Here is a 13,482-nt window from a genome sequence, read left to right as displayed (position 1 = left end):
AGCGGAGGTCAAACTTAAGACCAACCCCACAAAAGTCTAGAGGAGCGGGTTGTGAACAACATTCATGTTCGGGCTAACATTGTTGTTATGATACCAGGTTATCGTAGGTCAGATTTGCAGGCTAGTTAATAGCTTTGTGTTGCACCACTGACAAAAGATAACTGTCATATAGTATATAAGTATAGTTATAGTAGTAGTTGTAAGTATTCTGTGCATGTGACCCAGGTTGGTTGTGGTACAGTGTGGATCAGTCCCAGTGTGCTCTGCTGCTCTAGTTGACTATATTTGGTTGTTAGGATGAGGGCTGGATCCCTCAGTCTGTGTGTGACAGATGGCCCAGTGCCAATAGGCAAATGTGACCACATTCATCCAGAGGTGTGTGTGTGTGTGTGTGTGTGTGTGTGTGTGAGAGAGAGAGAGACAGACAGACAGAGAGAGAGAGACAGAGAGAGAGAGAGAGAGAGAGAGAGAGAGAGAGAGAGAGAGAGAGAGAGAGAGAGAGAGAATGTATTTTTTCTACAGTGATGAAGACACTCTGTACATTCTCTGATATGTGAGCTACAGTCTCCATGTTGGAGTTGTGATAGAAAAGCTTGAACTTGGGTTGCACAGGAGAGTGCCTCATTCTCTCACACACACTGTCAGAGCATCTTTCTCTACACACAACCTTTGGTGATAGCTTGTGAAAATAGCGAATTGTTTTAGAGGGTCAACAATAACACAGATCCAAGCATATGTAGCATGTTTGTGTATGTAGTTGTAGATACATTTTAGTTAGTAGGTGAGCGAGTGTTTGGTGCCTCTTTATGTGGATCAGAGTGGGCATGTGGGGGTGGGCTAGGGCTGGGGGAGAGGATGGGGGTGGGTAGGACTACGATTGGGACGTCCAGATTCTGTGACAGGGTGAAAGCTGCTTAACGCCCAGCTGTTCAGCTTCCCACCAGGCTACCAATCTAAGGAGTCTCAATCACACACACACACACACACGCACACGCACACGCACACGCACACACACACACGCACACACACACACACACACACACACACACACACACACACACACACACGCACACACACACGCAGTGAAGCATAAAGACAGATACATGCACAGAGAATACTCATGCACACATGTACACATATAAATATGCATATGCATATATACAGACGTCCATACGCTTCACTAACAGACCTGACCAGGCCTGCAGCTCAGTGATGCGTAGTTCACTGGACAGATGAGGGTTAATCTGCCCAACCAGATCATGTGGCAGCTGTAATTGATGATATAGAAAGGTCTGGAAAACGCTCCAAACAAGATGGGCTTCTAGATAAACCTCACATATTCTTTTGGCTGTGAGGTCATATAAAGGTAGATAGATGTTACCTTTATAAATAACGACAATAAATGATTTAATAAGCACAAAAGTAAATGTGTCACACTGGGGACGCTGTATGGTATTCTTTAAGTTGATTCAACAAAAATTCCTGTATTGTAAAAAATCTACTCAGTTGTCATGTAGATGTTGTTCATTTGTAATGCTAAACAAAACAAAAAAATCACATACAAAAACAAAACTTTTTATTAGAATTTTCTCAGGGAGTTTGAAATATGACTTATTTTTTGAAAACAGGAAGACGACGTAATTGGGCATATGCAGCGAGCGAGTGTTTCTGATTGGAAGAATTCAAAGTGTTACAACCGTCCCTTGTTACAACTGTCCCTGGTCTCCCCTACATACGCCATTTTTATAGGCAGTGTGCCTGTGTCTGTTTGTATATGTGTCATTAACCTGTGTAGTCTACCCACTGCAGAGCTGCGTTACTCTGAATGGGTAATGAGTTATAAACTGCCCGTCAGGGTTGCTTAAGTAACATGGACAATCCACACACGCAAGGCAAGGCAAGGCAAGGCAAGGGCAACAGTTAGGTATTCTGTTCCACTCCAGAGGTACTCAATCACTCAAGGAACTGACCCAATATACAGTAACACAACATAGCTCATCCCAGCTCAGGCAAGACAGGCTACAGGACAAACACAGGAAGGACTGGCAGCACAGCCAGCTAAATACAGTCCAGTAGAGATCAGAAAACTGGCTATTCAGACCCAAACAAATCAGACTGTCAACAGCTTGACAAGTCTAACACAGAAAGAGCAGACAAGTCTAAAAGAGAAAGAACAGTGAAGTGGAGCCCACCCCAGCTGGAACCCCTAAGAAGCCCATAACCAAACCCAGCTCAGCCCAGTCCAGCAGTAACACTGCTATCCAGATATTCGGAGCACCGTGTTTACACTGTAAGAAACCCTGTTTATGCTTCAAGTCCACAAAATTACATCACATCATGGAGGCAGAAACTTTAATCAGACAGTTCTTCAGTAGCAGCCTTCAACATCCAATCCAACCAAAATACCAGAGGCTGATTAAGGGCAAATAAGACAACAGCCACTTGCCCAATATGTATTGTGATTATGAAACAAAGTTATGCAGCATTGATGGGACACAACACTCACAGCTGTGTTCCTTGTTTAGTCGCTAGTGAGTTTGGCCAAATGTGCACTGCTGTTGACAGACTGTTGAGCTACACAGGCCAAGTGAATGCAGTAGGGGAAAGGAGAATGCTAGTCTTAGCACCTCAGCTACACATGGTTGAATGGAAACATCCACTGAAAGTCTGTAATTACTATAAACTATCTTACTGGGCCAATTGGCTTTTACATCTAGTAAGATTTACTTGGCTAGACCTTGGCTACTAGAATGGCAGGCTCCCTCAAGGCAGTGTGCAGCATAGCATAGTGAGCTATATACAGAATAGAGCCATGGCCTCTCTCCCACCTTTCACCCTTGGCTGCTCTTAGTGGGGATGAAAGACCAACCTTTCCTATCAAAGGCCTCCTTCAAGAGCATGGCACAGGGAGAGGCAGCTTACTGTTTAAGAGCCACGAAGCGTGAGATGTTGAGTGTAGCATGAGCAAACATCAACAAGCATAGGTGATGCAATAATGGTTCACCATCCACAAACGCCCAACCGCACTCGGAGAAACACCATACAATACATAGTAGGGCTGCATAATTAATAAAAAAAAAAAAAAACTGCTGCAAATCCGAAATCAGAATTGCAAGAAGCTGCAATTTTTTTCAGAAGGACAGGTATTCTAGACAGCCTCTTGAAGACGTCATTCGGGTGTTTTGCAGAATCCCTGGCCTTGAACATCAGAAAAAAAAAATCATTGTATTCAAAATGACCAAGTACCAAGCATGAGCATCTCATAGTTTCCATTCAGTTTACACTGTTACATGTAGAAACTGCTGTGTTTGTGTCACAAGTACAATACAGCCCTAATAGACAGCCTCTGTGTAATCCACATTCAAACATGCATGCAGACAAGCGCATGCACTCCCACAGTACCGGAAGACACACAGACACACACAGACACACAGACACACAAATGCACACACAGGGTTCCAGGGCTGCAATTTCCAATAAGGCTCCATTTGAAATCCAGCCAAAAGCTCAGTGTCGGCAGGGTCTCACCTGGTTCCTGCCCTTCTGATGGACTACGATAAGCTTAAGAGTGCCTGAAGTATTTACCAAACGGGCCTAAAACAGCCTCCATTCCCTGGCGCACCCCAGGATCCAGGTCTGGGGTTATGTAGACTGTTTAGTTAGAAATGATTGGTGGCCCTTCCTTTCACTCGTCCGCCTGGTACACCACTTCATAAAGACTGCACTTAAATTCTTGGGCCATCCAAGAGGCAGACGGTTGATGTAAACATAGTAAATAGCTCATTCATCAGGTCCCCTGAGTACATGTCACCCAGAAATAACTGATCTGCTGCAAAAACAAACCTTTACCACACCAAAATTATCTTATCAGATGGGGTAAGCCTGGTAATAATACATGGCAAGGGCCGTAGTCATGCAAGTATTGGTGAGGTGGGGGTCAGTGGGTTGAGGCGAGGGGCTGAATGCAGAGGATGATTTTAAGAAAACTTTGTCTAACCAATATACAATTAAATTGTACATCATAATTCATGGGAAGGATGACAATACAATAGCATGAAAGGTCATCCAAAAAAATGTAGGCAATCAAAATGGCCTAGGCTATTGTATGACATTAGAAATTGGTCATATTAAAAAAGATGAAAGCTAACGTTAATGACCACTTAGAAATGTTTTTATCAAGTTTTAGAAAAGATTTATGAAGGGCCCAAACAACATAACGCTCCGAAATAATATGTTGATGCACAAAACAAAAAATGTTTTTACGTGCAAATACCAACAATCAATTAGGTCTACTGGGATAATATTCTCATAGATTAAAACTAATTAAGTTCTTGTTAGACATAGTAGCATAATAAAAAATCTCCATCTGAGATCTGCAATCTGCTGTATTGCTTTATGGCAGATAGCCAGACTGCTTTACAGCAACAGACAGGAAGAGTGCAGCTTTCAGAGTTTCTCGCAATGGCAGATGGTAGAATGAATGAAAGGCCTACGGAAAAATCACTTCCATCATGTTTACCCTCTTCAGTAAAGTGAAAGAGAAGAGTAACACATGCGGAGCGATGCAGGGGAGAAGGAGGGCTGCTTGGTCCTAACCAGACTCTTTGACCCAAAGCGGGAACTTTCTTTGATGTTGCCTACAGCGACACTGTGTCCACTGCTTGGTCCAAATGTTTTGCCATGTTGTTGCACATCAGGACAATTCCAGCCAATAAAATGTAACACTCAAAGGTTGAGTGCATTCCGATTAGAGCACATTGTTCGGCTCCGTCTCAGGTTTCTAGACTGTCACCTTCCAGCTACATCTGGATGGGAGGTCTAGCTCGCTAGGCTAGGAGGAGAGCGGACAAGTAGTAACATCCTCTTTCTGACGGGAAGCAACATGGCTTATGGGAAATGTGGCCTAACCCTCAATACCGTTGGTGTGAGATAGAGGTTACCAATCGTCTCAACCATGGTCTCACTACGGTAATTCCTAATTAAATTGACTATACATATATATATATACAGTATATGTTTAAAAATGATATACATAGCACTTTTAATCCTTCCACTTCCACTTCAGTCTACTTTAAGCTTTCAGGTCATCTAGCTCTCTGGTTGGTAATGTGCTCGTCATCTATCTCAAGTAATAAATGTGTGGTGATTGGAGGGTTTACACTCAATTCTGAATTCACCAGTGATCCTCTCCTTCCATCAGTAGCTTGCCTCCACATTTGAACTGACAGCTGCATTGTACATCATAAACTGAAACTGAAGTATAATCCAATAAAGTATATATATGGTTTTGATGTAAAACATGAATTTGAATTCAGATCATCTTTGAAAAAATTTAAATAACAGCGTAATGAAAAATATTCTTCTCATTTTCATAAAAACAAATGGTATTTGTTGCGTTATTAATGTTTTTTTTTTTTTCATTAAATTATCACTGTATTATTAAAATCACTGATAATCTGGGTCAACTGAAACATAGACCACCCTCCCCCCTCCTCTCAGTTAGCACCATTGTACAGAGGGATGTGCACTTAGGGTCTGTGGATGCTGTGCCAGGTTTGCAAGCTGACAGCAGCTGGCTGGCAGGGCAAGGGGATGCACACACACACACACACACGCACATCTTTTGTCTCTCTTCCCTTCTCTCTCGAACACGTTCACTCAATGGCCCATGAGAAAGTGTCATGCCTTAGCCAGGGAGACCAAGTTAGAAGCCATTAGCCTCTGTCAGACCTCACTGTTATGACTACAGATACACAGTGCTAAATCTGTTGAAAAGGGCTGGAAGAAGGAGAGACAGAGGAGGAGTAGTGGGCAAAAAAACGAGTTTTTCTACTATAGAAAGTGCCTCTACCCCTTCGTTTTAGCACCTATGGCTGGTTGCCCTCACCAAATGGATTTCTGAGAAACGAGGATTTGTGTAAAGTACAGACTAAGCTAACGTGTGTGACAGTGTGGTCTGTGCATGAGAATGGAATATGATGATTTTGTCCGTAGAAAATTTAATTTCAAATATAATTCAAATGCAGTACATGTAAAAGCGTCAATAGCTGTCCTGCCAAAACTTTGTGGGAATGACTAGCAGAAAGAAAGGTCACATTACTCCACTTTCTCCTAGCCTGGCTCAAAAAAAAATGTCTGACTCTCCTCCTTTGCCTACACCCCTCTCCCTCCCTCTTCTCGTCTTCCTCTATATTTCCCCCATAATCACGCTAGTGTTGAATGTCTGTCTTGGGGCAAGTTGGAAAAAATCAGTATTCTGCTATTCTGCTGAGATCCCATAATCACAGGTGGTCATGATGCTAAAGTTATTGAGAAAGCTAAACTAGTGTCTTGTTTTGAATTTTAAAAACATATTTGAAAAATTCCAGTGTGTTTTTAGACTGCTTCATAGCAGTGAGGCTGCTCTCCTGAAGGTCACAAATGAGACTGTGCAATTTTAGTTCTTTTAGATCTCAGTGCATCATTCTGACTGTCTCAAACACTGAGCTGGCATTTCAAACACAGCACTAGACAGCTTCAGCTCATATATTTCTAATCGAATATTCACCGTCTGAAGATGTAATAGGTAATGTGAAGAAAATCCGCCAATCATACTTCAGGTTTACGCAATGGCAGAACTGTGTTATTTACGACAACTCGCGCAAGTTGGGGGCAACATCAACCGTCTCTGCCAGCAACTTTTATTTTTACATAAATAAATTATTAATACATTTGAAATAATTTAATAACATGATACTCTCAGATGTTTCATGAAACAGTGGACGGTGCATGCGTACAAGCATCGGTCAGTGGAAAAAAGACGTTTTTTCTGTGGCAATAGTGTCCTTTGGAACAAATTTTAACACTCCATGGTGTTAACAATTCATCGGTTTTCGTAAATATGTAATGCAATTGATTATATGTATGTCAGAATATAGTGTATGTTAGATATAGACGACTCCCCATTCAAAGAGATAGGAGTCTTGTCCAAGGAGGTTCTATATTTTGTCTTGTTAGTCACAAACTTACTGCCCAGGGGGGCGTTACCAAGATGGCACCCGAGTGAACCGACTTAAGGAGACTTTAAAGAGACTTTGATAATGTGTCCTTCTATTGCTATGCGGATGACACCCAGCTATATCTTTATTTAAAGCCCAGTGACCCCAATTGTCTTGACAGTCTGCATGACAGCCATTTAGATATTAAAAGTTGGATGTCTGTCTTACTTCAACTTAATAATAATAAATCTGAAATTGTTCTTTTCGGTCCCCCTGACTCTCAGAATATGATCCGCAGCAAACTGCAGACTTCAGGTTCTAACGTGAAACATGTATCTAAGGACCTTGGGGTGCTCTTTAGCCTTTGACAAGCAGGTTGGGCAGTTGTGCTCCCTGCAGCTGAAGTATTTCAACAATGAAACTGCTACTATCCTCAACCGACATTCACTTCCGGGTCATTCACACATTTATGTCTTCTTGCTTGGATGTAATTCTGTAATTCCCTTTACTCCTGGCTCACTCAAATGTCCCTCTCTCATCTGCAGCATATCCAAAATGCTGCCACAAGGGTTCTGTCTGGCGCCAAATGTAGAGATCATATCACCCCAATTTCAGACTCTGTGCACTAGTTGCCATTAGTTTTAGAATCAATTTTGAGATTTTACTGATTACTTTTAAAGCATCCTGCTGACTGTCCTACTGTTGTGCTAGAGAAGCTCTAATCCCTGGTAATAATTCTGCTTCAGGGTTAAATGGGAGATTAAACAAGTTACCTTAAATCTCTAAATCAGGCAAGGCAAGGTTTTTTGGAATGAGACCCTAGATGATTGCTGCTGTGTTTTGTATATTCATAAAAAACATTTGAGGGCTGGAATTTTGCTGGAGGTCAAACTATGTCACTATTGGAGGAGAAATGACATGCACATTGGATTCCTATTCATTATGTTTGTTTTCCAGCCCAGTGTGTATCATTTTCGTGGCTTGAAAGCAGCGTATTAAATCAACCAGTTGAAAAACATTTTGCAATGCGAGTCGTTGTGCTTGTGGAGATTGAGGCAGAACTCACTGCATTGGTGACTTCTATTTCGTAGACCCTCTGAAAGGAAGTCCGGTCAAAGAAAACCAGCTTCCCGTTTCCCTGATCCTTCTTCACTGAGGTCCCCGTTACAAGAAGCTTGTCATCTGGGCTGAAGCAGCAGTCAGTCCTGATAGGGACAGTCACACACATACACTGTCATTAGTTTATAATTCATACACACTGTATTTCAATATTGCAATAACAGTAGTTGGCAGACTATGAATAATAATGAAAAGGATAGTACAAAATTCTCACATAGGGAAGTAGCTGGTCAGTCCAGTGGCTACGTTCAGAGGCTTCTTGAAGGAGCGTATATCCCAGGTCTTCAGAGTGTCATCACCTGGAAGAGGATAGATGGAGACAACAGATAAAGCCGATGTCCATAGTAGCCCTGGGGAAGTATTGTGATTTGCCACACAGAATGTCACTACAATGGACTTCTCTTAAATGTTATTTACTATACGCTTATTGCTGACCACATAGCAAGGCCGTAATTCAATACAGCAGTTATTTTTTTGTTAAAAAACATAGTAAAATACGTTGAGTGAAGGACATTTCCACTGAGTGATTCCTGTCAGTGTCTCTGTGTCAGAAACCTCTTGACTAGAACACACACCAAGGAGAAACCCCGGATCTGGTATGTGTGCTACGTTTTGCTGACGTTTTCCTGTTTATTTGCACAGTGGGGAAGAGATGAGCTGTTTTCCCGCTTAATCAAAAGTGCTTTGGATGGGCGATCAGACATTACGGACCCATGAATCACACAGAAATGTTCCAATTTATATACACGCAGGCTCCGAGCTGGGCTGTTGTTGAAGTTCCAACACTGCCGCATGTGTAATTCTTGCAGGGGTTTAGAGGATAAAGCATTAGAATAAGGTTTATGGCTTTTTCCTACCTCCACGAGAGGCCAGAGTCATGCCATCATAGGAAAAGGTGAGGCAAGAGGTGTCTGATCCTGGAGTGTGGGCTTGCCGACAGTGAAACTTAGTGTGGACCTAGGGATAAAAAGGTTAAAATTCAGTGGTTAGATGAGAGAAAACAAAAGTTAAGATACTCTAAGTCTGGCAGCATTTGTGTCTAAAAATAGATGTGTGCAAATGACAAAAATACAAACACTAAATATTTCAAGCAGCCTTTAGAGATAGTGCACTCCTGGATCTCTCTGTAATGACCAATCTGCAGAGTCTACAAACAAATTACTGGTCGTCATTATTCATAAGAGCTAAAATGCGAATGTTGATTCAACATTTAAATCAGAGTTTGGTGGAATTTGGTAAAAAAAAAAAAAAAAAAGAACAAAAAGAATCAGTATAAAAAGTCACATGAATATAAGTTACTACATCATCACGAAATTTCAATATTGACTTTTTCTGGGTTTCTTGTTTGGAATAAAAATCAGGTATGTGGGGGGGGGTTGTTCCTCCTGAGCTATTAAATACTTTAAAGCTTGCTCAAATGCTTGCTTGACAGCTATCACTAGTCACAGAGACGGTCTCCTAATGTACTATGAAACTCTCAATGTTTTTCTTCACTGGCGGACGTTGAACTCTAGCCACCGCAGTAACATAAAGACCTTTTCATGCTCCATGTCTTCAAAACAACACACGGTTCCCATTTCCTCCTTGAACACCGTACCATATACTCCACCGTGAAGCCCTCTACTACTTATGAAATACTAGCAACTTTACACACTGTCCACACTCTTTCGCGAGACTTTAGACCACAGAGATTTACCTTGGCAAGCTCAGGTGCCTGTCTGACAGCTGTTATTTTGTTTTCCTTTGCCCCTACCTGAAATATAAAGTTTGTTCTGCATCCAGTTGCCGCACAGCTCTAAAACTTTACCCTCAAGGCTTACCAGCCAATGTACTACACACACAATAGACAACCTTTTCACTGCTGCTCTATAGGCTATTGTTGGCCTTTTGATTCTTTGATATTCTATTCTATTAGGCATCAAAGGTATCCTCAATCAAGTGTCAACTGATTAAAATGACGTAAAATGATGTATGTAAATGTCATGTCAAAATATCCATGACCACCATAATCATAATGTACAGAATTAATGTCACACAAGCCCATGTGTCAGGAGGACAGTAACCCTCAGTAAGACAGTATCACTCAAAAACTAATGCCAGAGTGCTCATGCGCAAGGCAGCGAACCTCCAACTGTTCCAATGGAACATTGCAATAAATTGCTCAGTGGCCAAAATGTCATGATTTTAGTAGCACTGGCCAGCTCCAAGGTGTGAGTACAGTAGGTGTATGTGTGTAATTCTGCCATTGTAATTATTCCCCCAGTATGTTGCTGTAAATGAGAAAGTGTTCTTATTCAACTTGTCTTAGGTGAACAACATATCTCACTGCAAACCAAAAAGACTAAAGTGACATTTCAGCTGAGGGACATTTTCTATTGAGGTCCCCAGAATGGCCTGGCACAGAAAAAGCAACCAAAAGAAAAAAAAACAGTGATCACAAAAGGAAATGGAATTTCACTTAGCAAGGACAGCTTTTATAGTTCATGGGGTAAAAACGGGAGTTTTGAACTGAATCCTCACATTTTGGAAGCAATCATTACTCGGAAATTGCTCTAGGTCTGATTCAAAAGTCATCCATAATACTCCTAACTCATCCCAGCCACGTCAGCCATGTTCCCTCTGCAGACAGAAGCATTTTAACTTGTGGGCTAAACAGGTGTTTCCAAGATGGCCTGCCATCCCATGTGTTTCCTCAGTGCTTACTCAGTGGTATAAAACTGTAGCGGAGAGGTAGTGTGTACTTGGTGCCAAGGCCTGCAGGTCCAAACTGGAACTGACCCAGCGGACCCTCAGCTGACCCTCCCCCCTTCCTCCACACACACACACACACACACACACACACACACGGACAGCATAAGAAAAAACTCTACACTCTATCACAGACAGTAAAGTAAGTGAAAAAGTGACAACCAAAATAAACAGAAATAGATGTAGTTAAGATTCATGTTAGCCTAGCTAACTTCAAGTTTATTAAAAAAACATATATGCCTATTTAAAAATAAATAATGAGATTGAGAGATTTGACATTCCAGATATCAAAATGCCTTGTTGGCTGTGTCTCCTCCCTGCTTCATTCCAGAGTGAGTTGGCAGTGCCTCAGCTTTACCTGGGCTGAGTGCAACCAGATTACAGAGATCGATCATTACCAGACAACGTTATGTACAGGCAGTGGGCTTCCCAGCAGTCAAACAAACACAACCTTGGTTTATACAGCTATATTTTCATTAAATCTGAACGGAATGCAGATAAATCAGTGAATAGTGAAATGCGGCAACACGGACATTTCACTCAAAAAGCTGGAAAAGGAATTTGAGGTGTGCACAGAGTGTGGAAGGCAGATAAGATAGAGAAAATGCAGAGAAACGTTAGCAAAAAGAGAAAGGCGTAACAAGAGCTAGAGTGAGAGAGTGGGGTGAGAGGGAAATGAGTGATGGTGTCCTTAGGATTGATAGGAGGAGGAAACAGGGTCATGCATACTTCAGTTATATAGTAAATGGAAGGAAGTTATTAACCTGGACGAGAGAGATAACACTACTACCTTGAACTGTAGATAACACGCTCTCACTCTTTAATCAAACACTCTCCACTATAGCTTCTACATTCTCTCCAGGGCAAATTTTCCGTCCATATTATAATTTTACTCCCATATTACCTTTTACTCCAAATCCATTCTCTTCACTTGTAATCTCAGTTTATCTACCTATTCTTTTATTTGCTGTGTGGAAATTGACTTGGAGTATAAAGTTCAGGAGGTCAACTCGATAAAAAGACCACATTTTCTAATCTTTAAGTAGGTGTGGAGCAGCCAGACTACAGGATATCTCAGGACCAATAACCGGTAACTAATGTATAATGTGTAAGGCTTAAACCCGGTCAAGCGCACAATACTTTTCCTCTACAGCGCATGGCAACCGCCTGAGCTTTGACAATTGGCTGTTTTATTTTCTCAACCCGAAAGCACAGACATGAGGTAAGCTTTGTTACAGTGTTTTTGCTGGAAGAGATTTGATTACTGTTGACATGACATATTCAGACCCATCTTGTCCTTTGCGTCAGAGTGGGGGGGCAAGGGGGGGGGGAAGCAATAGAGAAATGAAAAGTGAAAAATAGAGCTAGGAGGGAAATAGAAAATATATAATTATAAAAATAATAAATAAATGTGATGGCCCTAATATAATAGTATAATGACAGGACAGAAAAATTATGAATTATTTGATTAAAACTTAAGTACCAATCAGAAAAAACCTTTATGAAACCATCAGTGTTGTAAACATAAAAATAACTCAACTCGATGCCAGTAATTCTGTAAGCAAACTATTGCAAACATAATGTCTACTCTTACTATCCCTAGATCATATGCTGCTGTTGTGAAAGCTTGAGTGTTTGTTTGCTATCCTGATGTTGGCTGGCATTGGCAGATGCCATGTTGTTTGCTTCCTGTGATAATCTACACAGCCGGGTTGTGAAACCGGATTCCCGTACGCTGTTTGAAGCTTATTTCGCACCTTGTGACTTCCTCTCTAAGCCGTGCCCCTCTCTCTGGCCTAAACAAGCACTGGGCTGAGTTGCCACAGCACATGTAGCCAACGTGAGTATTGGGTACACCGATATGCATGTATGTAGACAAGCACCCCTGCATACACAATTGTGCATGCATACACGAGTATGCATGCTTACATGCACATGCAGACACACATAGACACACACACACTGACCTCTGAGCCACTGCAAGATATTCCACACACATTCAGCAGGGGGAGTTGATAAATAGCTGAAGGAACACAGCATTGGGTTTCATCCTCAGCAGGCTATGATAACAATCTACCACAGGGCCAACTGCTCCTAACCATGCTATCTGAGTAACATTATATCAATATTGCAAGGCCCTGCCTCTCTCCCACCTCCATACCCATACACCTGAAACACTTTACGATGCCCTCTGTGCAGCCAGATCTCACTCTGACCTCTTTTTTCTTTCTGAGGATCAAGTGGCCAAACCACAGTCCTGAACAGCTGCTCTGAGCTTTCATGGAAATCAACACGTGGTGATGGTAAAGGCCTGTGTATGTGTGTAAGTGTGTGTGTGTGTGTGTGTGTGTGTGTGTGTGAGTGTGTGAGTGTGTGTGTGTGTGTGTGTGTGTGTGTGTGTGTGTGTGTGTGTGTGTGTGTGTGTGTGTAGGAGATCACACTGCAGAGAGTGTGCGGATAATCCTACAGTGTGTTCTGCAGAAGTGACTGTATTCCTCTCTGTGCCTCAGCTACACACTGTGCCTAAAAAGTAGGACATACACAAATCTTTTCCAAGTCTTGTTCGGGGTTAAGACATGGGTGAGAAATGGGCGCAAGACGTGCTGAAAGCTGTAGCATTCCTTTGATGAAAAGCATC

The 13,482-nt window shown here is 41.8% G+C and overlaps 1 protein-coding gene across 1 annotated transcript in view; it reads right to left on the bottom strand.

The window, feature by feature from the left end:
* The window catches only part of wdr70 (WD repeat domain 70), a 43,493-nt gene that overhangs the window by 8,257 nt on the left and 21,754 nt on the right, over nt 1-13,482 (bottom strand). The window contains exons 11-13 of the mRNA XM_071899554.2: nt 8,954-9,053; nt 8,311-8,395; nt 8,044-8,182 (exon numbers count right to left, since the gene is read on the bottom strand). Of these exons, the coding sequence (XP_071755655.1) occupies nt 8,044-8,182; nt 8,311-8,395; nt 8,954-9,053 (324 nt within the window). The remainder of the gene's footprint in view (nt 1-8,043; nt 8,183-8,310; nt 8,396-8,953; nt 9,054-13,482) is intronic.

This window comes from Centroberyx gerrardi, chromosome 2 (assembly GCF_048128805.1).
Source record: "Centroberyx gerrardi isolate f3 chromosome 2, fCenGer3.hap1.cur.20231027, whole genome shotgun sequence".
In the NCBI taxonomy this organism is placed as follows: domain Eukaryota; kingdom Metazoa; phylum Chordata; class Actinopteri; order Beryciformes; family Berycidae; genus Centroberyx; species Centroberyx gerrardi.
The sequence above is the reverse complement of the archived record's forward strand: the minus strand, read 5'-3'. Positions and strand labels throughout refer to the sequence as shown.